This window comes from Grammomys surdaster, unplaced genomic scaffold, assembly GCF_004785775.1.
Source record: "Grammomys surdaster isolate TR1022 unplaced genomic scaffold, NIH_TR_1.0 751, whole genome shotgun sequence".
Taxonomy (NCBI): domain Eukaryota; kingdom Metazoa; phylum Chordata; class Mammalia; order Rodentia; family Muridae; genus Grammomys; species Grammomys surdaster.
Genome location: NW_021605170.1, coordinates 239,621 through 267,062, shown reverse-complemented (window position 1 = coordinate 267,062; position 27,442 = coordinate 239,621). Strand labels below are relative to the sequence as shown.

At 48.3% G+C, this 27,442-nt stretch overlaps 3 protein-coding genes across 13 annotated transcripts in view; 2 read left to right on the top strand and 1 right to left on the bottom strand.

The window, feature by feature from the left end:
* The first annotated feature begins 137 nt into the window (after positions 1-137).
* Tmem175 (transmembrane protein 175) lies at positions 138-12,511 on the top strand. 3 transcript variants are annotated; one of them, XM_028782419.1, is made up of 11 exons: positions 138-194; positions 3,314-3,567; positions 3,744-3,782; positions 4,592-4,686; positions 7,066-7,117; positions 7,375-7,410; positions 7,946-8,029; positions 8,331-8,495; positions 9,479-9,557; positions 9,868-10,003; positions 11,135-12,511. In XM_028782419.1, the coding sequence occupies exons 2-11, from the start codon at positions 3,424-3,426 to the stop codon at positions 11,799-11,801; spliced, it is 1,497 nt and encodes a 498-aa protein (XP_028638252.1). In that variant the 5' UTR covers positions 138-194; positions 3,314-3,423; the 3' UTR covers positions 11,802-12,511. The 3 variants fall into 3 exon arrangements, with proteins under 3 accessions (XP_028638252.1, XP_028638250.1, XP_028638251.1); XM_028782417.1 differs by having other exon boundaries at positions 4,589-4,686; XM_028782418.1 differs by having other exon boundaries at positions 172-194; positions 3,396-3,567; positions 4,589-4,686.
* On the bottom strand, positions 12,290-26,280 carry Dgkq (diacylglycerol kinase theta). Of its 3 annotated transcripts, none has more exons than XM_028782403.1 (23): positions 25,893-26,280; positions 23,524-23,603; positions 21,827-21,926; positions 21,449-21,534; positions 21,250-21,375; positions 20,645-20,798; positions 20,495-20,569; positions 20,315-20,415; positions 19,886-20,115; positions 19,714-19,804; positions 19,526-19,580; positions 19,265-19,326; positions 18,819-18,969; positions 18,361-18,399; positions 17,588-17,703; positions 15,995-16,146; positions 15,640-15,788; positions 15,351-15,529; positions 14,982-15,082; positions 14,744-14,890; positions 14,535-14,646; positions 14,302-14,454; positions 12,290-13,975 (listed from the first exon to the last, which is right to left on the bottom strand). In XM_028782403.1, the coding sequence occupies exons 1-23, from the start codon at positions 26,143-26,145 to the stop codon at positions 13,874-13,876; spliced, it is 2,814 nt and encodes a 937-aa protein (XP_028638236.1). In that variant the 5' UTR covers positions 26,146-26,280; the 3' UTR covers positions 12,290-13,873. The 3 variants fall into 3 exon arrangements, with proteins under 3 accessions (XP_028638236.1, XP_028638237.1, XP_028638235.1); XM_028782404.1 differs by having other exon boundaries at positions 21,449-21,488; XM_028782402.1 differs by having other exon boundaries at positions 15,640-15,824; positions 25,893-26,229.
* Positions 25,863-27,442, top strand: part of Idua (iduronidase alpha-L-) — a 39,716-nt gene continuing 38,136 nt past the window's right edge. For 3 of the 7 annotated variants that reach the window (XM_028782411.1, XM_028782412.1, XM_028782410.1), the window contains exon 1: positions 25,869-25,957. In XM_028782411.1, coding sequence (XP_028638244.1) covers positions 25,922-25,957 — 36 coding nt within the window. In that variant the 5' untranslated portion in view covers positions 25,869-25,921. Of the gene's footprint in view, positions 25,958-27,442 lie in introns of all 7 variants that reach the window. The other 4 variants (XM_028782409.1, XM_028782406.1, XM_028782408.1 and 1 more) reach the window with 3 other exon arrangements.

Below are 27,442 nucleotides of genomic sequence, written 5' to 3'. Positions count from 1 at the left end.
AGGCGCAGAGGGTGCGATCCTACGGCCCTCAAGCTCCTAGGCGGCACGGAGGTAGAGCTGTCGCCATCTGACCCTAACCTCGTCCGGTTGCTTCCGCTAGTCCGGGTCCAGCCTCGGTGGCTAGAGCGTCGCGGGACGTTGGGCGCGCGCCGCGGACCGCCCCAGAGCCCGCCGCTCGCGCCTGACGCCTCAAGGTAAAGCGAGGCCTGGAGCCCATCCTAGTGTCCCTAATGCCCGGTGTAGGAGAGGAGGGTATCTTGCAGACAGGCAGCCAGCTTATGAGCTACAGACACTTGTGTTTTGGCCCACACAGTTTTGGGGGAGGATGAACTAATTGCTAGTATTAAGACTGAAAAACGTAAGTTTAAAAGGGAAAAAAAGCATCACAACGTGTATACAAAAGTCACTTGACAGTACTGGACCCAGAATCCTGTGTGAGGATTTCTGTGTTCAAGGCCAGCCTGGCCTACAGAGTGAGTTCCAGGACAGCCAGAGACACACAGAGAAACCCTGTCTCAAAAAACAAAAACAAAACAAAAAAAATCAGGTGAGACAAAGTCACACGTCTCCATATCTCTGTAATTTCTGAAGCCATATGAAGTTGCAGAGCCTTGGGTATAGTAGGTGCTTTTGGACTAAAAAAAATGGATCCTTAAGCCCAAATCAACATCTTAACTCTCCCAGAATTGTATGCTGTTAAATACACCTTTGGGGACTACCTGCTCTTCTAAAAGTCAAGTAGAAAAGAAGTGAATGATGATCATTAGAATACAGTGAGGTCCGTGGTAGGTGAACTGTAGTTTCCTGAAAATGGTGAAGTGGAAGCGGTGGCTCACACCTGGAGAAATAAAGAACTGATGAAGTAGAGATGCTACCGGGAGGTAACTGAGGAGATTTGTGGAGAAGAGTGTGGGAGCTAAAAGGGCAGTGTGGTGTTACCATGATCTTAGATGGGAAACTTGAGCATCCGAAAGCCAATGGGAGACAGTAAAGGCTTTCCAGTAGAGTGGAGAGGAGTACTTCTCTTAGACGAGTAGGACAGTCAAGTCACATCCACATAGTGGATGTGTTTTTAGTGTTGGCATAGCAATGTCACCTTTCTATAAGAGAATCACTTATAAGAGGCAGAGGAGGAAGTAGTAGGGCTTACAGTTGCAGGTAACTTTATATTATTACTGGAATGAAGTTGAAGGGTTTTTTTTTTATGTGACTTCAGATTTCACTATTTAGAAGGAAAATAAATCTGAAAGCAAGAGGAAAAAGTAGGGAAAAAGTAGGTTGAGTATCGTTCAAGAGACCTAAAACAGCATCCTGAGAAACCTCATGAACAATTCACTAGAGCAAGTAATGAAACCTGATGCCGTAAACTCTTTGTGGCTTGACCTAGGACAAGTGGAAATTTCTAAATCATGTAGTCATGGATCCTTTTTATGGCATATAAGTAGCTGGCCTTCCCAGACCATCCTAACTGCATCTTTTGGTCTCTCGTGAACCCACCTCATGTATGAACACATACAAACCTAAAACTGAATCTGTGCTCTTACTCCACCAGCACATTCTCTTGTAGTAGGTTTCATAGTAAATGATATTGCTAAAGAGTAAGTTATTTTATAATGATGAAGGGATGAAGTCATAAAAAGGATGTATCGGTTCTGAAGAGATGGCTCGGTGGTTTAGAGTTCTTGTGCTTGCAGAGTGCTGGGGTTCAACTCCCAGTATCCACACGGTGGCTTACAACCATTTATAACATCAGTTCCAGGGGATACAGCACCTTCTTTAAAACCTCTGTAAGCACTAAGCATGCATGTGGTGCACATTGGTATATGTAGGCAAAAGTCATACACATAAAAATTTTTTAGTTTAAAGCAAAAAAGATGTATCAACTATAAACATGATTAATGCCAAATTTACAAAATGTGTTAACTGAGAAGCTAATAGACCCACAAGGAGAGAGAGACATATTGGAAGTTGAGGTAGTTGGAGATTATTTTCTCAATAAATAATTATCCAGAAAATTACAGAGGATATAGAGGACTTGAATAGCCTTGTCAGTCATCTTGAATTAATGAATATTTATAGAGCAATCACTATTAATTAGCAGAATAATCAGCAATTCCTTTTAATGAGCTGAAGTAGTATTATTAGCAGAATATACATATTTTCCAAGTGTGTAAAGAACATTTACTAACCTAGAACATCTGGGCAATGAAACAAGTATGTTATCTGATCACAATGAATTTAACTAGAAATTAGCAGTGTGAAAAATGTTCTGAATGGAAAAGGATAATATCCTTTTATGTGTCAAAAAAGAAATCATAAGTAGTATTTTTGTACTAGCTGAAAATAAAAATGCATAATTTCAAAATTATGGGATGCTATTAAGTCATTAGTAGATCACATTCACTGACCTTGGTGTCCATCTCACAGAAAGTGAAACCCAAAGTAGCTAAAAGAAGGAAGATAAATACCAAAATGCAGTGAGACAAACAATAAATAATCAATGAAAAAAGAACTGATTCTTTGAGTCAGTAAAACTTAGAAGTCACCTCTGCTGCCTGAGGGTGTCCTTCCCTGTCTCAGTAAACATGCCCAAAGCAGAGTACATTTCTATTGTTGGGCCTGGTTGATTTGGGCCCTCCTGGACCCAAGGATTAACTTTCCTCTTATCAGGGACTGCTTCCCAGGAATACTTATGTATCCTGCTTGGGCAGACATACTCTACCTCACCCCTGGTCACAGCTCCAGCCTTCTGACTATCCTTGTCACACTCTTATTCTCTCTCCCTTGATCACAAGTTGGGTCTTAGAAAATATTTCCTAGTGCCTCACCTCTTCCCTATCCTATGGCTGCTAAGTGGTTCCCTGTGTTTTTACCATTGGGTCCAGTGCAGAATGCAGATGGATTCCATAGCTTTACTTCAGCCCTTTGCTCCTGGGGCACAGATATCTTTCTCCCCAGAGAATGTACCAGATGGCATTTCACTTGTCTACCTAGCATTGTTTCTGAAAAACTTAAAAACATCCTAGACCCTGTGACCTGAGGCAGTTATGGCCCTCAGGGACATTCTTGTTAGCCAAAAGATGGGCAACTCAAGCTAACTCAGCAGCTTTTAAGGAAAACTTGGGGTCAGATTTCAGACCTTTCATGGTACCATGCTATGCTGAGCATCAACCCTGTATCATCAGAGCTTTCCCACTGAGATAGAGAATGTATTGTTCCAATCACAGAGCTCACTGCTGAGTCTGATGCTGATACTCTTAGCCTGTGGCTGGAAGTCTTGTGAAGTGTCTCTCTTTTTGTCCCCTATACCTAGCACTTGTCTTTGCATCAAAATGGCTGAAGTCTACAGGGTTGAGACATCTCTCTGATATACTCAGAGCTACACTTCTTCCCAGGCTGCTGTGACAACTTGGTGGCCCCACCATGTCCAGGCTCCAGACCCAGGAGCAGGCAGTGGATTCTGATGGAGACTCATCTCTATACAGGAGAGACAAGGAGGGGACGCAGAGCTCCCACCGCATGCTGGGCTTCAGTGATGCGCTGCTATCTATCATCGCCACTGTCATGGTCAGTGTGGGGCCCACCTCAAACCTACCTCTCATTTCTGTAGCAGCCTCAGGTGCCCAAACCTTTCATATAGGTGGAGGCTGCCCAGCAGTGGTCAAGAGCCCACATACCTTCTGCCTCTGAGGACCCTCAACCCAAGAAGTTTCTCTTGGTTATTTTTGTCTTTGTTCCTTTAGATCCTGCCTGTGACCCACACAGAGATCTCACCAGAACAGGTAACAGGAACAGTCTGGTTTGTACAGTGGGCCAGTAAGAAAACCTGACCTGGACTTGGGGAGCCAACCCCCAAATCTGTAGACAGCAGAGCCCAAGGCAGGGAATTTATTGAGTAGGCAGGCTATCTGTGCTTCCTCCTGGAAGGCTATATATTCAGAGCAGGGGGGTGGGGCTCAAGTGTAGGTTCTGGCAAAGGAGGTTTTATTTCTAGCTAGGTAGACAGGCACTGATATCCTCCACTGAGAGTAAGAGGAACCATGCCCACCCCAGTCTTTTACCAAGCCATCCTATATAGGTAACAAAGAGCTTTTCTAAAAGAATTTTCATTAATAGCCAACTTTATGGGCTTTTTTTTCCCTTTATGGGAGTCAACAACATGTAGCTCTTTAGTGAAATAACTTTGAGACTTGGACAGCACCTGAGGTGCCTTTCTTGGTTTCATTCATTGTATGGTGGTAACCATACAGACTCACGAATACTATGCATCTTAAAGGAGGCAGGTTGCAGCTCTATCCAGCTAGCTTCACAACAGTGAGGCCTGGCTTTAGCCATACCTGCAAGCTGAGGTAAATCTTTGGGGAGGTCCCAGAACTGCTGAGGTTTTTCTTCTAAAGTGTGGTCACAATGCTGCTGTAATGTGGGGTAAGTTTGGTAGAAGTGAGGTTAGACTCAGAGCAGACATAGACTGTGTTGTGCACTTTGAGATTGGGGATCTTTCTAAATGTCTCACTGTGCAATAGGCTAAGTCTTGCCATTGAAGTGACCACTGTTACTTTGTTCTAATAACAGTGTTCTTTTCATATAGCAGTTTGACAAAAGTATACAGAAACTTCTAGCAACTAGGATTGCTGTCTACCTCATGACATTTTTAATCGTAACTGTGGCCTGGACAGCACATACCAGGTAGGAAATTAGACCTTTAACACAAGGTCCTCATTGTTGTGATTTACTCAGGGTAGACAAAAGACATGGACTGTTCTAGTACTACAGAGATATATTGTTTTTGGTATCTGTGGGCCCCTCGGTTCACATGTTGTGTCCTAGGAGAGCTACCTCTTCCCACGCTGGCCTTTAGTTCTCACTCTGAGACTTATACTCAGGACAATACAGCATGGTCAAGATTGCTCCAAATAAGACCTGGCTCTACAACACCACCCTTCCGCATTTTCCTGTCTGTTAGGAGAGACAGAAAGGTGTCCACCTGCTAGACCCACTGGAAGACCAGAATAGAACATGGCAGAGAAGTGAGAGAATACAAGCTTAATGGCTATGTCTCAAGTCAACCATAAACCCTTCCCTGCATGGAAGCTGAGCCTATAGATTACATTCTAATGTCTGAGTTTTGTCCTAGGGAAGAATAAGGCTCTTTAGGATCCCAGGACACAGGGCTCCATAGCTGTATGAGCCCTTGACCACTGAATGCCAGTCAGGGAGACAGGAGGCTTCTATAGGAAGAGCTGGGCATGTGGGTGTTACATTCCTGGCTGCAGATTAGCATGCTCAAATAAAATATTCTTCAGAGAATGCTCAAGGTGCAGAAAAACTTGCAGATCCTAGTAAACATTTCCTGACCTCCCCCCACTCTGTGTGTGTGTGTATGTGTGTGTGTGTGTAGGGAGGGGGAAGAAACGTCTATGTAGTAGGCCAGATTGGCCTTGAACTCAGAAATCCTGCCTCTAATGCCTAAGTGCTAGGATTAAAGGCATGTGTTCTGCTCACTGGTATTTAAAAGTGCAGCGTGTGGTCCATGTAACACACTTGTTCTCAGCAAGATGATGGTGCTAGATGTCTCTCTTTTTTTAATATTTATTTATTTTATTTATATGAGTACACTGGTGTTTTCTTCAGACACACCAGAAGAGGCCATTGAATCCCATTACAGATGGTTGTGAGCTACCATGTGGTTGCTGGGAATTGAACTCAGGACCTCTGTAAAGAGCACTGAGTCAGTGCTCTAAACCGCTGAGCCAACTCTCCAGCCCAGTAGATGTTTCAAAACCTGGGCAGGCTTATCCTTTTCAGTCTCCCTGTAATTTTAGCCAACCTTCCCCATACTAGCTTTATGGTTCTTTCACCAGGGCCACAACCACTGTGGAACACATCAATAGTCAGGTTCTGAGGCTTGGGGACCTGTGAGGAACTTCATAGAGCTGTTCTGGGCTTTCTTTGAGTGCTCTCTTATATAATGAGCTTAGAACCCGCAGGTGTCCTTTGGTTTGGCTTATTAAAGAAGACTTCAGCCCAAATGTGTCACTGCCATGAGCTAGAGGTAGCTTCCTAGAGTGTGGATGGCAGCTAAGCTGAGTCTAGTCCAAAAAGAAGGCTGTATGCTTGGTGTTGGATGGGTGACATCTGAGCCACAGTCAAGTACTGTAAGGCAACCCTATTGTAGGGCCCAGGCGCAGTAGGCTTTAGGATCCTTGGCAACCTATGCTCATGGAGCAAGGACAGTGCTCCATTTTGTTTTCTGCTTACATCATAGTATCTTCATACGAAACAATTTCTGTTAAATAACAAATTCTAACAAGTGCAGTATATGAGATCTTTAGGGGAAAATAAGAAAATAGCACTTCCTTTCTTCACCCTGAACTTTAGACATAATATCTAAAAGCCAGTGTATTGAATGATAGAGCTCTAGCTGCATACCCCAGAGGCTGATTCCCAGAAAGCATGGCTGGACAGAACGCACAGGACAGGAGGCTCAGAGCCACACTGCTAGTCCTGCCTTTTAGCAGGAACTCCTGGACAGTTAAAACTCCCCTACCTCAAGGCTTTCTATGAAAAGACTGTCCATAAGAGCTACCAGTTGTACAGATGCTTTCTTCAGATTGTTTCTGCAAAGTAATGGGAAGAATGTGTGGAAAAGTTATGTGTTTCACATATAAAGTGTGCTTGCTTCGAGTTTTCTGACTTTCATTGAGTAGGTAGTATTTTCATTTTTACAAATCACATTTTATTTTGTGCATATGTGGATGTATGCATGTGAGTGTGCACCAGAATCAGGATAATTTTTAGAATTTAGTTCTTTCCCCATTCACGTAGGTCTAGGCATCAAACTCCAATCTCCAGGCTTGACAGCACCGTAGCCTACTATGTCTCATCAGTCCCACTAAGTGGTGGGATCAAAAGTGATATCTTCAATGATATTTTAACTGGAAAATACTGTGGGAGATGCATTTTAATTTTAATATTATGGAGCCATATTTGAATGATGGCCCTTTATTTATTTATTTATTTACTTATTTATTTTTAAATCCTGTCTTTTCTTTCTCCTAACTTTAGATTGTTCCAGGTTGTTGGAAAAATAGATGATACACTTGCCTTGCTCAACCTGGTGAGTTATTGTTGTTTTGAAAAATGAGCTTAGTTATGATTTCGCCCTCCTGAAAGGTAGGAGAAGGTATGGGTTCCCACAGCCTGGAGTTTTCCATTCCTAGGAGCTCCTCAGATGGCTCATGGAATCTATCTGTCCAGGACAGTGGCACAGGCTTTTTGGGTCCTCTTACAGATACATTTCTGCCTTCCTGGAGTGCCCCTTGTCCCTCGCCAGGCCCTCTGGTGACTGACCTCCCTCCTTTCCTTTCATTACAGGCCTGTATGATGACTATCACCCTTCTGCCCTACACAGTGAGTAATGGTCATCACCCTGCACTCCACACTGAGCACATCTGTGTGTGACAGTCCTCAGAAATGTAGCCCTGGGTTCAAAACCTAGACTGCAAACTACAGAGAGTTCAGGGGAAATAGTAGTTGGGGCTGAGTAGAGGAGAAGGCGTAGGACTGCTGGAGGCAGAGGCCATGAGAAGGCCCCTGAGGCCCTTTGCTCCTACCTGCTTCTCTCCATAACCCCTATTAGCATATCAACAAGCATTTAACATTCTAATACAGTCCTTGTTGGCCCAGGAATACAAGGCTATAATGCAGAAAATTCAGATCTGGGCGATTCTACATAAGATTAATGACACGGGGGTTTAAAGTTAAGAAGCGATGGAATTGCTCTGTTGAAGGATTGAATATATCTAGCCCTAGCCCCACACCATTGTTCCTACACTAGGACAGTTTTCTCCTCAGTGCCCAGTACAGAGAGAGGGAAGCTCATTATACACCATCTCAGAACCTAGCTCTAATAGTCCTTTGGGGATTTGTGGGATTCTTTTGACAGTTTTCGCTAATGGTAACATTCCCTGATGTGCCCCTGGGCATCTTCCTGTTCTGCATGTGTGTGATTGCCATTGGATCTGTGCAGGTAGGAACACAGGGTATGTATATGTGTTTGCCATGGGGTGTGCAGGCCAAGTGCCAGTATCCTGATTTACACCTCAGGTAGCCCAGGTCTTCACTCAGGGCCTTGCAGTCATAGAATAGAATCAGTTTCAACCCCCTTGTCCCCACACTCTCAGACCATCCCAAGGTAAAAGGCTATCTAGGAGGTACACTCTTGTCCCTTACCCCTAGAAATATGGATGTTGGTTTAAGGTTAACTGGGTGTAGCACTGCCTCTACCTGTTGATGATGCCCCATAGCCTGTTTTGTTTGTTTTACCATAGGCAATGATTGTGGGTTATGCCTTCCACTTCCCACATCTGCTGAATCCACAAATCCGGTGCTCTCCACACAGGGCCCTGTCCCGGCAGCACATCCTGTACCTAGTCCTCCGTGGCCCAGCACTGTGTTTTGTTGCAGCTGTCTTTTCCCTCTTCTTCTTCCCCTTGGTGAGTGCTGGGAATCTCAGAGGAAGTCTTATCCCAGTTGAAAGAACCTAGCTAGCAGAAGAAAGAACAGCAGTGCTGAAACAATTTTTTCAGAGCAGGCTGTGGAAGTTGGCTTGAGCAGAGTCAACTTAAATACTATGAAAGTACACTGAATTTTAAATCAAAGCATCCTAAGAATGGTGGAAAATAACAAATGCTAGTTATTTTAAATGTTTGGTAATAGGCTGGTGAGATGGTCAGTGGGTATAGGTACTTGCCACCAAACATAATGACCTGAGTTTGATCTCTGGAACATACATGGTAAAAGGAGAGAACTGATTCTTGAAAGTTGCCCTCTGATCATCACATGCACACTGTAGTATATGAGCGCCCTCACACATGCACACAAACAAACAAACAAAAATTATATGTAATTAAAATAAAATATGTTAAAAATTAATGTTTGGTAAGCATTTCAAGAACATCCTGAGTTTTAAACAGACCATGAAAGCCTGTGACTGCTACAAATGCCATACTTAAAGCCCTATCAGGTTATCTACCTCTTTTGAGGAGATAGCGTACCAGCTGAGTGGGCGGGACCCTGGGAACCTAGAGACCTTATAAACTGGTATGGAGCAGAACGCTGAATGGGAAACACCTAGCCAAGCAGACTTAGACCAGGGAAGCCACAGGTGAAGTGTCTTTTCAAATCCATTCCCATAAATTTCTTAGTTGGAATGCTTACCTTTTGTTGTTGAGCTGTTACTGTTCATTATATACTCATTAGAAAGAACATGACTGGCATGTATTTGTCCCTTATGACAGTCCTTCCTTTTGAGATTGTGCCTTTACACGGAGTTCATTTCCATAAAAGATAGTTCTTTGGTTTTTCCTTTGTTACTCCTGTTGCCTCTCCATCTGGGGCAGAAAAGTGGGATCAGACTTGAGGTGTAAGGAGCCCCCATCCCCAGGGAAACACCCTGACCTGTTATTTCTTTCTGCAGTCATACCTGCTGATGGTGACTGTCATCTTCCTACCTCACATCAGCAAGGCTACTACCTGGTGCAAAGACAAGTTTATGGGTAGGTAACCTTGCACAGCACTACAATAAGCATGTTGGAAGGTTCTGCCAGATTTCAGGCTACTCCCAAGGACCCCTGAGTGGGAACAAGGCATCAGAATGTGGTGGCTCAGGGCTTGCCCTCCTGGGCTCATCCCATCTCTGGTGGTATGTTTGCTGGGCCCTGGCTACTTTCTACCCCTTAAGCATCTCTGCATCAGTTCCCCTCCTGGCCTGTATATCCCTGGCCCCTTGGAAAAGAGGCCAGTGGTAGCCACACTGGTCTGGTAGTCGCTCAGCAAAGCTAGTTTATTCTCTTGGCATATCCACAGGCCACAGGGAGTCTCCAGCTCACACTGTGGAGCCCTTCAGTATTGACCTGCATGCGCCCCTCAGCAAAGAGAGAGTGGAAGCTTTCAGTGACGGTGTCTATGCCATCGTGGCCACACTCCTCATCCTGGACATCTGGTGAGGACCCAACTTGCTGGTTTGGCCTATCTTGTAGGCGGTAGAATGTCTTGTTCTTAGGAACTCCAGAAAGGTTTTATTAGTACCAGCCTCTCCTTAGGTGCCTTCAGATCTTCCCTAAAGGTCTCCCGTCACAGTTGCTCTCTGTCTGAAGGCACAAGTGCTAGGGAGCGTGACCTCTCCAAGGTTACCTTGTACTCTCCATCCCAGAATATTCAGGTAGCTCCCTCAGGCCTTACCCCCACCTCCTTACCTGTCAGGACTGGCTCTCCTATATGGCCTAGCACTAGTCTGAATGTTCACTTTTATTTCCAAGTGTCTCTCTTTTTTTTAGCCCATTACTCTCCTCTAGCCTATGGTTCTTCAATCATATTCCATTGCATTCTTATTTTATTAAACATGTTACATGTCTGGTTTTAGATTCTGCATCTGACACTATGTTTTTCCTGATACTTTTGAATAAGTTTTTCTACTATAATTTGTAAATTCTTACAGGCTAAAAGTAAATATTCATTAGTACCTGATTTCCTGAGGCCTTAGATTTAAGGAACATGTTTCAGAGCAACCTGCTGTTGCTTCCATTCTGCAGCCAGGGCTGAAGGACTCAACCAAGAGGCTATGGTTAGGGCAGGAATTCAAGCCAATAGCAGGCTAGAGTCTAACCTCATATGACAGCCCTCAGGCTCTTTTCTGCCCTCACACTGTGTCCCTCCTTCTGGTTGATTTTGAGGAAGTAGTTGGTACTTGGGTGTCCTATTATTCATGTTCAGGTGATGGGTTCCCATCCTTTGACTCTGTGCTCCAACATAGCCTGCAAGATTTAGGATAGCGGTGGAGAATCTGTCCTATAAGTGTTCTACCCTCAGAAGGCTGACCCTCAACAACCAACAGGGCTAACAGTCAATTTCAGTTGGAAGAGGATATATAGGACTTGTTAAATTAGCATTGTGAGTGAAGAACAGTAACTGCTTTTAGTAAGCTAAATATATGTAAGTAGCACATAGAGAACTTTTTTGTGTTCTGAAGATCACAGATCATTAATCTCAAATTCACTTTATGATGTTCGGTCTACCCTTCTGGTCCTGTCATCTCTGGGAGGCTGTTAAAATGGCATCTGTTCATACTTCCCAGTGAGGACAATGTTCCGGATCCCAAGGATGTGCAAGAGAAATTCAGTGGCAGCCTTGTGGCTGCCCTGGGTGCATATGGGCCACAATTCCTGGCATACTTCGGCTCCTTCGCTACAGTGGGTCTGCTCTGGTTTGCCCACCATTCACTCTTCCTGCATGTCCGGAAGGCTACACAGACCATGGGGTTACTCAACATACTGTCACTGGCCTTTGTGGGAGGCCTCCCTCTGGCCTACCAGCAAACCTCAGCTTTTGCCCGGCAACCCCGTGATGAACTTGAGCGTGTGCGTGTCAGCTGTGCCATCATCTTCTTTGCCAGCATCTTCCAGTTTGCCATCTGGACTACAGCTCTGCTGCATCAGACAGAAACACTGCAGCCAACTGTGCAATTTGGGGGGCAGGAGCATGCTTTCATGTTTGCCAAGCTTGTACTGTATCCCTGTGCCAGCCTGCTGGCCTTTGCTGCCACCTGCCTACTGAGTCGGTTCAGCACAGCTATCTTCCACCTCATGCAGATTTCAGTGCCCTTTGCATTCCTGTTGCTCCGTCTTCTTGTACGCCTTGCCCTGGCAAGCCTTCAAGTCCTACGGGACCTCTGGCCAGAGCATCCCCAACAAGACCAGGGTGAAGCTGAGACACAGTCCCAGCTCTTGCCTGCCCCCTGCTAATGCCAAGAAAGCCACTCCTGCCTATCCCAGGCATACTGTAAGGGGTCCTGTCTTAGTACAAGTTTACTGTGACACTGGGGCTGTGGATATATTGGCCTGGGTATTGTTTATGAACATTGTTCACACTTTACAGTGAGGGGTTTCATGGGAACTGAACTTACTGTTTTTACCCATTTACTTTCCTCATTGCCAGGGGAATTTACCTCTCTGAGTAACTTGAACAAGCTACTTTGGGCTGTCCCTGGATCTTGTTTGAGATAGCAGCACCCAGTCAGAATCAGAGGCTTTAGTTATGTCCCTATGCCTTGCTCTGACCTGCATGTGACCACACAGGCTAGCCTTCTTGGAATGTTCAAGCAGTTGAGTCTAGGCTAACTCAGGCTAAGAAGCTCCCGTCTGGCTCACACTCTCAAAAGTACAGAGCTCCTGTGATGGGACTGCCGGTCTATCTGCCCATTCCTGTACCAGTTATTAGACAAAGACAAGAGGCACCTGTGGGACAGCAAAGCCCACACTGTGTATTTGGCCCAGATACAAATTAAATCACATTCAGGTAGTGATAAATTACACACAAGGACAGGACCCAGTACACAGGACACACTCCATATAAGGACAGTCTCACTTAAATACAGAGGACATGCTACACTGACTGTAATTTACAAACAGTTCCTACAGATTGAAATAAAAATGAAAAATTACATCACAAAGGATTTCTTTTGAACATTGAAAAATGATGTAAACATGATCATCTACACTGAGATCACAAATGGCTATCTGATGTGCTTGTATGCAGTTTTGGCAGAAGCAGGTGAGGGGGTGGTACAATGGTCCTATGAAGCTGCCAGGCAGGTAGACACCCTGGTCCACACCACCCAGGTGTCACACTTCTGAAGGTGTCTACAAGCCACATAATGACAAACAGGAGAAGGCTCTAGACTGACTGACTTCTGGGGGTGGGAGGTACCCTCACAGGAGACTTTCCACACAGAGCTTCCCCTATCCAGGGCTGGGGCTAGACCTTTAAATATCTTTAGCCTTTTTTTTTTTTTAATATTTTCACTTTTTGAGAGGGACTTTAGTTCTATAACCCAGTTATGCTTTATCCCCGAGAAATGAATTATAGGCATGTACTAGGCAGCTCATTTTTGGACAGATTCTTCCTAGGGTCTGAGGTGTGACACGGAATTCTTGGGTGCATGGAGTCTCATTCTGTGAGCCTGGTGCCTCCAACCTGCTTCCATGTGTGCAGGAGCCAGCGTAGAAGCTCTACATGTATGAGGAAGGGCTGTAGGCAGCCAAACGCCATGTCTATAAAGTTCTCCAGCCGCTCCACAGCAGATGCTGTTTACATACTCCTCGACCTGGCCCTCTTCTGATCCCTTCTGGGCACGAGGTGCCCACTCCAAGGTTGAGGAAGGACACTCAGGGCCTAGCACACACTTCAGCTGTGACACGAGTGACAGCTAAACTCACCTAGCCTCGGGGTAAACAAAGATTCCCATCCCTAAGTACAACTTTGTCAGTTCGTGGCCACCAGCTGAATGAGACCTTGTAACTAGTATCTTCAGTTCAAACTACTGTCTAGTGATAAGCCCAGGGGACTTGAGGATGCCACACCCACTCAATCAGGACAGGAGAACAGGCAGCTTTCTATATCTGTTAGGCCAGGGCCCAACATGGTTAGCTGCTTTGAAAGAACATAAAATGAAATCAGAGGACCCAACATGGATGGCCTGCATCCAGAGGCCCAAGAGGGTTTTAAGAGAGGTTTCAAAGGAAGGAATGTGGCTAACAGGACCAGCTCTGCTTATCCTATAAGAACTAGTCTTGTGCAGAAGACAAGCTAGCCAGAGCCTCATGCCCAGTCATATATGTTGGTACTATGGCAGAGTGAGTAATGACCATTACCTACCCACTCCTAAGTTTGCACATGACATTGGGATGGAAACATCCCAAGACCCATGAAGATTCTATGATCAGTGCTACAGCTAAGTCCATCTGTTGGCCAGCCAGTGTGTGACCAACCAAAGATGAGAAAGGCTGGGTGGTTGGGACCCTTCATCTTCGCTCCTCTATAAAGGACTGCCCTCAGAAGCAGGCAAGGTGTCCACTCGGGTATCCCTGATGGCGCCAGCCTTCCTGGGCTTCTGCTTAGCCTTCCTCAGCATGTGAACCTGTTCAAAGGTAGGGATTGAGGGTCAGAGGGCCAGAGTGACATTACAAGAGAGAGGTCTGAGACCTCTGGGCCAGTGAATAGTAATTGGTTCCACTCCACAAAAGAGGAAGACCTGGAAGAGCTGTCTAGTAGCTGCTGTCTGCAGCCTACTGAACACGTCTTCAGTTCTCACCTCCTCTGAGGCTCTCACCAGGGTCACCATGACACCTGGAGTCCCAGAAAGCCAAAGCTTAGACCTACCTGGTCTTAGCTACTGCACAGCATCAGCCTGTCTGGGCCTGCCCCTGACTCATTTTACCTCTGCTCTCAGCCTTGCCAATATACCTTAGGTGCAGTAGCAGAGATGATCATGTGACCTGGGGCCTGAACCCAGGGCTCACCATCCACCTGCACTGGAGTAGCTTTGAGGAGTGTGACGCGGAAGTAGGAGCCCTGGGCAATGCGGATTCCAGAACGCAGCCCACCTTGTACCTGGCCCTGGGTAAGACAAAAGCAGAGCTGGCTAGTAGGACCCAAGGGGTACTACAGGGCCTACCCACCAGCCTGCCATTGCTCACCATGTGCACGACACCCGTCACACCCACCACCTCCAACAGCCCGTCGTCTATGCGTGGCTTCTCAAACCTTGAGTCGCTGTCAGAGCCCCACAGGTCAGCCCCTGAGCCCCAGCTGTCCCCAAAAGATGAAAATACAAAGTTAGGTACAGACCAGACACAGACCTAGCACCTGGCCCAAACTGCAGAGTTTCAGAGCCCAGCCCCAGCACCTGGGGATGTTAATGAAGATGAGACCCTCAATGCTGGGTAGCTCCACCTCCTGCTGCTCCACCTGCAGCCGAATCTCCTTGTGTAGGCTTCGAGAGTGGCTGATCTTCTGCAGCCCGACCCGCACATACACGCCCTTGTTATGGAACCTACCACAGGGAGGTAGGTATTCCAAATTACCAGGTAAAAGCTGCTGGCTGCTGTAAGTGAACTGGCCCCCCAGCCCTGCCTTATTGGTACCTGCTTGTGAATTTGCCAGGCTCCTCTTCACGTGCCTGGTGGAAGTCCAGGCTGAGCTCCGCATCAATACCAATGCCACAGTAGTTATTCATCTGAACAATCTGGAGACAGCATAACCAGGATGCTGGCCAGCCACTCCTGAGTGTCCAAAATTGTGCCAGACATCTCTATTGTCACTAATGCTTTTCCTAGGAACCTCTCTGCTTAAATGCCACAGCATGCCCACAGAAGACACAACCCTATAATCCCACAACCCCACAGGCTTCAGTCAACAAGTTCCTGCTCTGCCTAAAGGGTAACTGGGAGGAAAGTTGCACACCAGTAAAGGGGGAGCCAAATGTAAGATTCTAGCAGGTGCTATACTGGTACCTTGGGCGGCTCTGTTTCTACCACATTGTTCTCTGTACTATTAATTTCATGAGCATCCAGCAGGATTGTCCATCGATCCATGAGCACAGCATCAGCCTCATCCACAGAAACCAGCACAGAAAATGGGTCCTCACCACTATAGCCTGCCCCCCAACGAAGGACCCGGCCAAGGTCATTCCCTGGGAAATAGGAAAGAAAGCATAATCCACAAACCACTATAAATCTCTAGCAAAACCTACAGTAGGGACAGCCCTGAGAACCCATCCTTCAAGTTGATGGCTAAGCCCACCTGTTCCCAGGGGCAGGATGGCCACAGATGGCTCTGGGCAGGCCAGATGGCGCCTTGTCTCCTCCAGAGCAGCGAGCACCCAGCCAACGGTACCATCTCCACCACAGACCAGTACCCGAAAACAGGGCACCTGGGAGAAAAGGTGGAACCTGTGTGGGAGACAGTATTCTGCCACTACCTCCTGGCTGCCCAGACCAGAACTTAGATACTCATTCTTGCCCTGGGCAGCCCTTCCCTTTTCAGATGTCCATCTCTGGCCACAATGAGGACTTAATGATTCCAACAGTCCCATTCAGAATTCCTACTAGCTAGAGATAGGTGGTGGTTGGTCTTTCCATGTGTCAGGAAAACTTACCCAGGAAGAGGGCCCCCGTTGGTTAGCTCAAAGACCTGGTGCGGATTCAGCAGCTTCCGGAAACTGCAGAGCAGTTCCCGTCCCTTGAGGCCCCCACTCTTGGGGTTCACAAACACGAGGAGAGGGCAGCAGTCAGGAGGCAGCTTCGTGTGCTGAGAGGTGGAGGACTGAATTATGTTGGGATTAAAGGTCCCACATTGGAGCTGCTAAGCAGTGTCTAGCCTCAGAGTCCAAGCCTGCTAAGCCATAGCCAGTCCCTCCTGAGGCTAAGCAGTCTGCATGCTTATCTCTACCTCATTACTGACCTCTCAGGACATCCTTTCTCATGAGAACACCACCGTGGCTGCTTGGAGCTCAAGCACAAATGGCAGGGCCATACCTACTGTGACGTATGTCAAGGGACCATTCTTACCCTCTTAGCTATGAAGCCACAGGCCCATGATGGAAGACCATAGATCCTACCTGGTACCACCAGGCAGTTGGAGTAAGGCCTGGCTTTTGCAAAGCTACCACTACACCCTTTAGAGATCAACAGATTTCAGGTCCCATCTGCCACACGGCAGTCAGAGGACTAAGTTTACAGAAGTAACCACGCATCACTGGTCATGGGAACAAAATCAGTTTCCATGCATAATGCCAAGAGAGTCTCTAGGAGTCTAGGCACAATGAGCTCGTTTAAGTCCCTACAATGGTGCTGAGTAGCAGGAGACGCACATGTCAGGCACAGACACAGGGTGAACAGCAGCACAGGGGCTGCACTGCAGTTGGGGCAAAGGTATACTTGGGATGGGGTACCCACCAGACAGGCAGAACTGCCTGTACTCAATACTCATCTGCCCCAAGGCAGGCAGCTGACAAGAAACAAAGTAATTATGGTTTCATGCTTAACTCTGCCACAGAGGGCAATACATGGCTAAACATACAGGGAGCCCTGGCCTATATCCTCAGAACAGCTACTTCCAGGGCAGAACCAGTGGGCAGGGGCAGGAGGACCTGTAGGCACTGCCTAATCCAGATTCATATCACTTGAATTCTGTTCCTCCCAAACTTGAGCCTGAAGTCAAGATCAGGGTTCAGGATATAAGCATGCCTTGGCTACCTGTGGGGACTTTGTGGAGCCCAGGCATAAATCCTTCTGGCACTCCTCATATGAAATTATCTGTCCTCTGCTGCCCTCTGTGCACCTCTTCCCAGCCATTGCCAGGTTCTAAGAGTGGTATCTCAAGTCAGGGAGCTCCACCTACTGGCCAAAAATAATCCTAGGTACATGGCTACCTGTGTAAAGGTTGGGGCCTGGCCTGGCAGGATGTTACTACATGGTCATAACACCCTCTGGTCTTAAGTGTGGTGAGTGTCTTGTGGTGATCCCAATAGGTTAGAAATTCACGGTTCATAATGTGAAACCAGACTTGGTCCCAGTCATCATGAAAGAACCATGGACAAGCACTGATGATCTGACCTCTATGATGTAAATTGGTCAGTCTTGTCCATTTTGGGCTGTTGTAAGGTAGGCCGAGGTGACACATACTAGCCATCTGGTAATGAGGACATTGTCTGGAGCATTAAGCTGGCCTCAGAGTACTAACTACTCACCAGCACATCTGGAAGCACTAGTGCAGTCAGTGGCCGGCCATGTACCGTTGTGTCCCTGGCCAGCATGTATAGCCGCTCAGCCTCCGCGAAGCAGGTGACATCCAGAATTACTGCGCCTGCCACAGGTGGGCCAAAGCTCAAGGTGGATATCCTACATACCCCGCCCACAAGGTATCCAGTCAGGTGTCCTGTGTGTCCTGCCCCTAGGTACCCAGAGAAGGGTGTATCTTGTCCCCCCACATACTCAAAAGGTATTCAGGGCAGGGTTTGTCCTATGAAATCCACCCCCAAGATGTCACAGACACAAAGCCTCTCCTTTGTGATATGCCAACCATGAGCTCTGACCACAGCCAGCTCATGTCAGCTGACTACAGGCATCCACAGTAAGGGGCCATCCTTCCGGCAACGTATTCCTACAGAAGGCAGGCTGAACTCAGGATCCAGCAGTGGGTAATGAGGCTAGTCTCCCTCACCAACTATATCCACACTCAAATCCAGTACCATGAGCACTTCATGGTCTCTGAGTGTCCTGGGTTCACATGCCAAAAAGGCTGACAGTACATCTGAAACCATCCTTCCCAGTAAAAGATGCAGGCCCACAGAAAGGACAAAGACTGGGGAAATTAGCTAATCTCAGCCACACTGTAACAAAAGCAACAGATGTGAACCAAGAAACAAAATTAAGGGATGGTTCCAGGCACATGGATCTAGAGAAGGAAGTAAAGGGCAGTCTTCTCCCCGACTCCAGGAGCATCCACCAGGTCTCAGCTCACCTTGTAAGGAGTAGATGTGACTCACAGACACCACAGCAGCTGCGTAGACAGGTTGCAGTCAGTGTAGCATCCTGAGGCCCAGATCTGACCTCCCAATCTGGGGTCAGCCTCCCTTCTAAGGGCATCCATATCCAGAGCACAGCCCACCCAAGCAGCCCTGTCCTATCCTTCAGGGTCAGCCCCCAGGAATTGTCTATATCCCATTCCCAAACAAGGTCCCTAACTCCTGAATGTACAAGGATTTCCCCAGAAGAAGCATAGACTAAATAGTTTAGGAAACAAAAGGGGGGAAACAGAAGCCCCACAGTGACGGCTGTATCGGCCGGCCTGGAGTGGGAACTGAGCTTGCGCTTCAGATGGTGCATGAAGAGGCAAAAGAACTTAGGCTTGTCACCACAGTTCCACTGCCTAGTCAGGACCCTTTCCCAGCCAGAGCCCTGGATAGCCCAAGGTCACACCTTTAGTGGCCATGGCCTCATGCAGCAGGTTGCTGTAATCCTGGGAGGACAAGCCAGGTGGCAGGCCACCCACGAACAGGGAGACTCGTGGGGCCACAGCCCTGGTCTCGGCCACGTAGAACCGCGTCTGGTTCACCTGGCGCACAGATGTCTGCAGGAAGAACAGGAATGGGGAATGCTGGACAGCAGTGCCAGCAACGCTCCTCCAAATCTCCACTCAGCTCCTCAGGGAACTAACTTGGATACTCTTGAGACTCAAGGCCTCCCAGTGAGTAATAGGTGAAATGTTACAGAAGGTACTGTCAGCCAAGGACATCAGCTGCTGACTGGGGAGGTTATGGTGTCTGAGAAGAGATGCCTGTCTGGAGATAGGAGTGATGCCATTCTTCTACAGGTCGTGGCTAAGGACTAGAAGTTCCCAGGGAGTGTTGTCTACACCTACTGACCTGTCGGATGTCCCAGAGTCGGTCTAACAGAGGTTCTTCATCTGCCAACACCGTCCGTTGGACTGTAGGATTGAGGAACACAGCATGTCAGCATGTTCCACAAACAGTTGCTTTAAGACTCTGGGGCACATGGCGATGCAGGTGAATCTAGGTGGGGCCTCTCAGAAGGGCATGATCTAGCCTCAGTGTCCTGGTAGGCCTCCTAGAGCATCAGGCTCAAGCCTACTACACAAAAGGACCTGAGAAATGCAGTTCACTTACCTTGTCTGCTACCCATGAGCACCTCAATCAGCTGGAATCTCTCCTGATCCTCACCCTATACAGCATGGGGGATATATCAGGCCTAGGACAGGACCCTCTCTCATATCCACAGGACATTCAGAGAGAGAGCAGCCTGGCCCATAGGGCAAGTGACCCCAAAGTTGGGTGGGAATGGACAGTATACATACCTGTCGTCCAAATAGTGGGAGAACCTCTTGAACCACAGACTTTGCTGTACTCTGGGAGTTCACATGGACAGACACATAGGCCATACCTACCCTGTGGGGAACAAGCTCAAAGTCCAGGTTCTGTGTTCTCACTCTACCCTTCCTTCAACAGATCCTGTGATTTGAGTCTTACCTGAGCCAGCCAGGGTAGATCTTCAGAATCTCTTGGGTACGAGGAAGAGACCTGATGACCCAAGCCTCAGGCACAGAATCCCGGGGCCCAGAGCCTTTATTAGCCTCCTCCTCAGTGGTCCCAGCCTTCCCCAAAGCCTGGGCATTGCCAGACAGTATGGTTAGGGGGAGTGCCTGCAGCTGGAAGTCCTTAGGGTCCTCACTGATATAGTAGGCCCGGAGTGCTGCCTCCTGTAGAGGGTAGAGCCACGTATGGAGGGCCAGGTGAACAGGGGATCTGGTATGGAGAGCTAGGTTAAGGGAACAGTTGAAGGAGGCAGGTGGGTATAGGGAAGGCAGCTGAGAAAGGGGGCCAGATATGAAGGGAGGGTAAGCAGAGGGCTCCAGTTAAGGTAGTGTGTACCATACCTCTGTGGATATTTATTCTTACCATCACTTCCTCATGATGAGCCAGGCGGGAAACTGTAACTAGACGAAACTGGTTTTTTCTCATGGAGTCGTTGCCATCGAAGATCTTCAGGGTCTGTTTGGCTAGGCAAGAGGGGAGCAGCTGAGAATCTTGGGGTTCTGGAACTAGGTGGACAGAGTGACAGCTAAGCGGGCCACTTACTGGATTCTGTAGCTGTCAGCACCTCTCTGCCTGTGCCTATAGCAGCACTCCCATCTAGGCCATCATCCCCATCACCTACAATATAGTTAGAGCCCTTATACTCAGTGCCTGGCCCAGCCAGGGTATACCCCAGTCCCATCTCTGCCTCACCAAGCTCCAGGACCATGGTCTCAGGGATTCGGAAGCAATGCATCTTGCTGAAGTTTCGAGACAACAGGCGCACACATGAAGGAGGCAGTACCATGGAGCGTAGACGTCCAAATGTACACTCAGCTGTGAGCGCTGTGGAGCACACCGAGTGAGCCTGATAGGACAAAGGTATAAGTCTGGGACCCTGAGCAGAAAGCTGGCTAATTCTTTTTTTTTTTTTTTTTGGTTTTTCGAGACAGGGTTTCTCTGTGTAGCCCTGGCTGTCCTGGAACTCACTCTGTAGACCAGGCTGGCCTCGAACTCAGAAATCCGCCTGCCTCTGCCTCCCAAGTGCTGGGATTAAAGGTGTGCGCCACCACCACCCGGCTAAGCTGGCTAATTCTATATCTGCTAGGCTAAGCACCCACCTAGATGGTGCATGAAGCTAGAGGTGCTACTCCATAACCCAGAAAACAGGATGCAGACAACTTGGAAAAAAGAGGAACTTTCCCCCTCTCTCATCACATTCTCATCACATACCCCATCCCAGAGCCCACCCCTACCTGATAGCCTCACCTCTCCTTTGTCCCACACTCAGGGCCCATTCATCCCATTCCCACACCCACCTGTACACCACACCACTCGCAGCGGACACCAGCCAGCACATCTGAGGAACCACAAGTCTTCCTACAGACCTCACATCGTGCACCAGAAGGCAGGTTCCCCTCCCTCCAGTGGTGGTGATACGTGTCCTGGGGATGGGGGGCAGTCAGAAGCTCAACCAGCCTACCCCTACCAAACCTACCCCAGTGCTAGTACACTCACATAATCCTGTTGTCCATCCTGGTGGCAATGACGACAGTCGCTGCAGGCGAAGGGCACACAGTCGGGGTGAACGTGCAGCTCACACACTGGGGGGCGGGCAAGGTTAGGGGCCTCTTGCCACACCCCTGCCCTCCACACTGACCTCTTAGCTCGGGTGGCTCCAACCCTGACCCCTGCCATTCTGAAACTGCTTCTTTTAGCCTGATTGCTTCCTACCTGGTAGGCTCATACTGTTGGAGCTCCCAAAGTCAGCCTGAGCCTACCACCCATGCCCTTGACAAACCACAGGTAGAGGAGGGCTGGGCTACCTGGGGTAGCAGAGACCAGCCCCCTTGAGAGAGGAGCTCAATTCCAAGACGGCCAAGGGCCCAATGGTACCTTCACAGCGGAACGCAGGTACCTCCAGGCTCTTGCGGCAGACCACACAGAACTTGCGCTTGTAGAGACCAAGGGAACCAAAACAGTGGGCTACAGGGACCTACAGAGACAGAGCACTCCTGATTTAAGCCTTCCTGGTCCTGCCCCCTTATCCCTGATAGTCCTGTGAACTGGCCCAGCATTACCTATTGGTAACTGCTTGGACAGAGAGAATCCTCACCCCGCCCCTCCTCTACCTTCATAGATTTGCAACTCAGGTTCTGCCTGAGAGTGCTTACCTCAATCCAGCTATACTACCATGAGACCTGGACTAAGGCTAGCCTGGCTGATTGTGGGACAGGTGAGCAGAGAAAAAATTCTGTAACTTCACATCTGCAGTATTGTAAGCACAGGTAAAAGAAGTCCACCTGATACCCATTCCCTGCTCTACAGGCCAGCAAGGTTATCAGGCGCCTGTCTCATTAGATTCAGGAGCTTTCAACACCCTCAGATTCGCCTTCTTAGCTGCACAGTGACTTTGAACATGTGATAGGAAATTACCTCCCTATGAAAACAGATCGTAAGGCTCAGGTCTTAACTTGAGTGGTCCTTAGCCCAAGACTTAAAGCACATTCAATAAGCAGAAGAGAAAAACTGCACACTAGAAGGGTGGTACGTATGTCAGAACAGAAGATGATTTCTATTTTCTTTTTAAGTATATCCTCTGAGCATATTTGAAATCATACTAGTATTTCTTTTCATCACAAGTATAAATAAGGATTGTTTAAAAAGATTCAGCCTCGACATGTTCATTCACAAGGGCAAGCATAACATCCTGAGACAGCAGCCAGCATTCTCGGATCCTTTGTACTCATGCTTAGTAATCCACCAGGCAGCAACGTTAAGGGAAAGCTACAGTTCAGAGCACTCATCAGCATCAGCTTCTGCTTACTGTGGTGCCTCACCCCCCCCCCCCTTTCTTGTCTCCTCTCCTCCACTGCTGGGAGGCAGGACCCACCTCCTAGTGCATGGGGCTGAGCAGCCTAGCTGTGAATGCAGCTGATGGAAAGTGTGGTCGCCATGCTCACTAGCTACACTGCTCACACCACTATCACTACTCACAGAAAGGAAGTCTCTCTACCTGCTAGGAGCCTCAGTGACAAGTGCTCTGTGGAAGAAGGTCAATGGCCAAAACATAGTCCAACTCCAAGGCTCTGAGGCTTTTTGCATAAGCCTGTTATGTTACAACCTCTCAAGGTTTATGTGCATTTGTCAGAGACAATCCTGAGATCTCCCATGCTCTTTACCTATTTTCCAGTGTTAATAACTTACAAAACTAGTCAGTGTCATAGCCAGAGCACTGAGAGTGCATGCAGTCCAAGTAGGGTACCCAGCCTCCAGGACTCCTCATTTGGTCCTTTTGCACCCACATCCACTTCCTAACCTTGAACCTCTGACCTGTGTTCTTCCTCTGGCTTCCTCACTCAGAGTGTTCCATAGACAAGAATGTGCCCTTGGACACTGACTTTTCTCAGTGGAGAGCTACCTAGAAATCCACTCAAGGTGCTCAGCTCATCAGCGGCTCCTTCCTTTTGATTGTGAGCAGAACTCTGCCCTTGGCTCCCTAACTATGATGTGGCTAAACTGAATAATAAAAAGGACAGCTAGAAGTTAGCACTTAACCTCATGAAAGCCAGATGTACTGCCCCCACACTCACCCGGACTAGGCTTGGCGCAATGCTTGTGCACGGGGTCTTCACCTGCTTCAGGCACTTTTCATGGGACATGAAGTTGCAGACTGCAGGGAAGAGAAAGCTGTGTCAGTCAGCCCTGTGTATATCCAAGGAGGTGAGAAGTCCTAGGACTCAGCCTTTGCCAGCGTACCATAGAGAATCAGAAATCCACAACAGGACTAAGAGCCAATCATAAAGAGGTCACTCAGCCAGAGCTCATTGGGGCAAGTTCTTGAGCTGAACCAGTCATCATGGTACCTGTCCCTGGGCCACTTAGTGGCAGATGTCACTCCTGTAATCCGAGGCAGTAACACTATCCTCAAGAGCCAGATGCCACAGTAGGACCATGGTGGGAGATGAGTGTGTCCTGTTGTCCTGGCAGTGGCCCAAACCCCTCACACTGACTCAGCTCCCTTGTCTCTGGGGCCAACAAAGGAGCAGAGAGCTGAGTCCCCATAGAGAGGGTACCCATAAACAGTTATGGGAGGGGCTTAAGACATACAAAACACACCCGATTGGGGAGGGGAGCTCATTTCCAGGCCTCAGCACAGTAGAGCTTCTGCAGTGAAACAAACTTGGAGATGTACAAGAGGGGACAGAAACCCATGTAATATATCAGAGCCAGGGCAGGACAAAGTAGTGAGGGGTCTGGGGTAGGCTCCACAGGTGGGATACTGATGAGAGGCTGTAGAAATGAAGGGACAAGACCACTAAGACAGCCTGAGAAGCCAGAGCCTATCCAGAGGGCCCCAACTGCTGTTTCCCTCCTGCTGAAGCCCCAGATACCTCATTCCTAGAAAGAGACAAAAGTTTTCCACGGGATGCCCTATATGAAGGATGCTAAGGCTGCTGAGAAAAACAGATGAGAAAGTATTGGCCTAACAGGAATCTTTCCAGGCACTCAGCTTGCTCCATCTTAGAAGGCATTGCCAGCTGCCTCCTCTGTAGGCTGAGACCTTGTATGCTCCTACAGGTGGAAGGCCCATACATACCCTTGTGAGGACATCTACAACAATGCTGCTTAGAAAAGGCTCTGTACCCTCTTCTGAAGAACAGACTCTTGGGCTGCTATACATGAGGATTTTGCTTAGGTTTCTTGAGTCCACAGACCTAGGCACAGGCGTCATATCTGTGAAGGGTACCTAGCTTCAAGACCTACTTTCATTATCTCTCAGTTCTGCAGAGATCCTAGGTCTAGCCTCCGACCTGTGGGTCTACCTCCACTACCTTTATCTTCAGAGATTAGACTTAGACTTGAAGCTATACCTTCTATGACTTTCACCCATAACATGAGTCAGAAGACTACCCTTTTACCTGAAGTCCTGCCTTGGTCACCTTTGTAGGCCCTGAGGCATAGCTTCTTTAGACATGCAGCTAAGTCAGTGTACACATCACAGCCTCCATCTCAGTGAGACTCTGATACTGTAAGTGTAATATTTCTGATCTGACAGAGAAAACCAGGTCACCATTCCTATGTCACTACTAGCCCTAAGGTGCCATGACAACCTTGCCATGCCCACTAGCAGAAGACAATCCTATGGGAGAAGCTATGGTCTCAGTGATCTTGTCCAGAGCACACACTTGTTCCCTGAATAGGACAGATCCACTGCTCCTACCTTCAGACCCTGGTCAGGTCACACTGTCAAAGGCCCAGATGTCCCTCACAGGTTTGGGTCTCAGAGCTGCCTCTTCACAAGAGTAAGAATAAGAAGAGGGCCAGCCATAGAATTATCTGGAGAGCTGAGAGAGAGGTGTCATCTTCTGCCCTGCCCAGCTGGCTTGGCAGCTGGATGGAAGCTGTGTTGGGACATGTCACAACTGTAAAGAAGACTGGGCCTGGCTCTGCAAGCAGCAGAGCCTGAGAAGAGCAGCACTCTGTGCATCACCATGAGATGCACACAAGAATGAGATCGCTACAAGAATGACCAGGACCCACAGCCAGCCACTCCTGCTGTTCCAGTCGCTTAGGACGCTGGACACGGGAACACCAGAGGGAGTCCCATTGCCTCAAGTCTCAGTCCTACTTTCGTATCTTTATGCCCAGGCCCAACAACTGCCTCAACACACACATTGCTTCTTGCAGCTCCACTGGAATCCAACATCAGCAACTCTGTCTCCACCTCCCACTAGGAAAATCCTGACATCCCAGGTCACGAGAGGCCAGACCCAGGGCACCCCTCCTTCCTGTCCTTAAAAGCAGGTGTCACCTCCATAGAAAGGTACTACTCAAACAAGAGGCTGTCTCTGAACCCACCCACTGCCAAGAGGGACAGGGCTCAAAGGTCAGGGCAGTGTCCCGGGGAAGAGGGCACCGGCTCCTGGGAGAGGCCTTAGGACGCGGGGTGGACTCTCACCATCGCACAGGAAGCCGGCCAGTCCCCAGATGAAATCTGAGCAGAGGTGGCAGAAGGTAGGCTTGGTGAGTGTCACCTTGCGAAAGCTGTGGCCGGGTCCTGCAGAGCCAATGGCTCTGCCAGTCCGCTCCGGCCCTGACCCCGGACGTGAGCGGCCCGAGATGCCCAGCACAGAGTTGCCGGCCGGGCTACCGAGACGTGGGGAGCCACTGCCCGGCCAGGTCCTGGCCCCGGGCTCGGTTGCCGTCGCCATCCACAACCTGAGCGCCCCAACTCCAGGTGCACGCTAAAGCCAGGTCCGCGGTGTAAAGAGGGCCTTCGGCAGTGCCCGCTCCCGGCTTCCGACTGCGCTACCTAACGCGCAGACTCACGTGGGCGGAGCCGGACTGGAGAGGACCTACTGAGGGGTAGGGCCGTCATGCTGAAGGCGGGGCCTCGGGACTTGACAGAGAGTTATGGTGGCACAAGAGGGTTGGTTTGATCTGACCTCCAGCGCCAGATGAGCAAAACAAAGAATGGACTAGATTTCCCACACAGAATACTGGATATGTGAGGCCTTTGCTCGTATAAGCAGAGGAGAATCTATGTGGTAACGTTCATGAGCACTTCAGCAGGACTTCTGCAAGCTCCTTTATGCCCCCCAATCCTCGCACCCTACCCGACACCCTCACCTCCACCACGTGGCAAAACTTTCTCCCAGTGTGTTCCCAGGTCTTTGAGGACCTGCATGCAAGGGAAAGACATCCATGGTAACCACAGCTTTGTGTTGTCCAGATAATGCCTAGGACTTTGGACCTAGGAGTCGCTCTGCCTCTATTGTCAGCAGCACTCAAGGGCCTTGCTTCTGTAGACCCACCCTGATCTGGAGTTGGGGAGACACTACTGGATTGGTGGTCCAAAAAGCTACTGGCCTCCAGCCTGTTCCCACACTGTAGCTGCACAGTGCATCAGGAGAAGGAAATAGCGCGAGGATATCCTGGTCTATCTAGTGAGTTCTCAGATAACCGAGGCTGTGTAGAGAGACTCTGTCTTTAAAAAAAAAAAATTATTTTATTTTATCTGTATGATTGTTTTACTCACATTTTGGCTGTGCCTGGTGTCAGAAAAAAGAACTGGATTTCCTGAAACTGGAGTTACAGATGTTTTTGAGTTGCCATGAGGGTACTAGGAATAGATCTAGGGTCCTCTGCAAGAACAACAAATGCATTTAACCTCTGAGCCATTTCTCCAGCTTCCTTTGTAGCATTCTTAACAAGTCCTGGAAAATTTTAGCCTCTGTACAATCTAATCTAGGTCTAGAATGTTTTCTGTCTCTGAGACTTACTGCCAAATAAGCTCACCCTTTCTTTTTCTTTCTGAACTCTTGCTGGGTATTCAACTCAGCTGTTCAGCCTCAAACTCCTCTCCAAGCTGACTGATAGATACAGTCTGGCTTCTCTCTTGGCCTCTGACTTTTTGCTCTGCTTGACCTCAAACTAACTCTAGCAATCTGTCCTAATGGTCCAGTTCATTCTCATTCTCTGGCTCATTCTGTCTTTACTTGTGTCTAC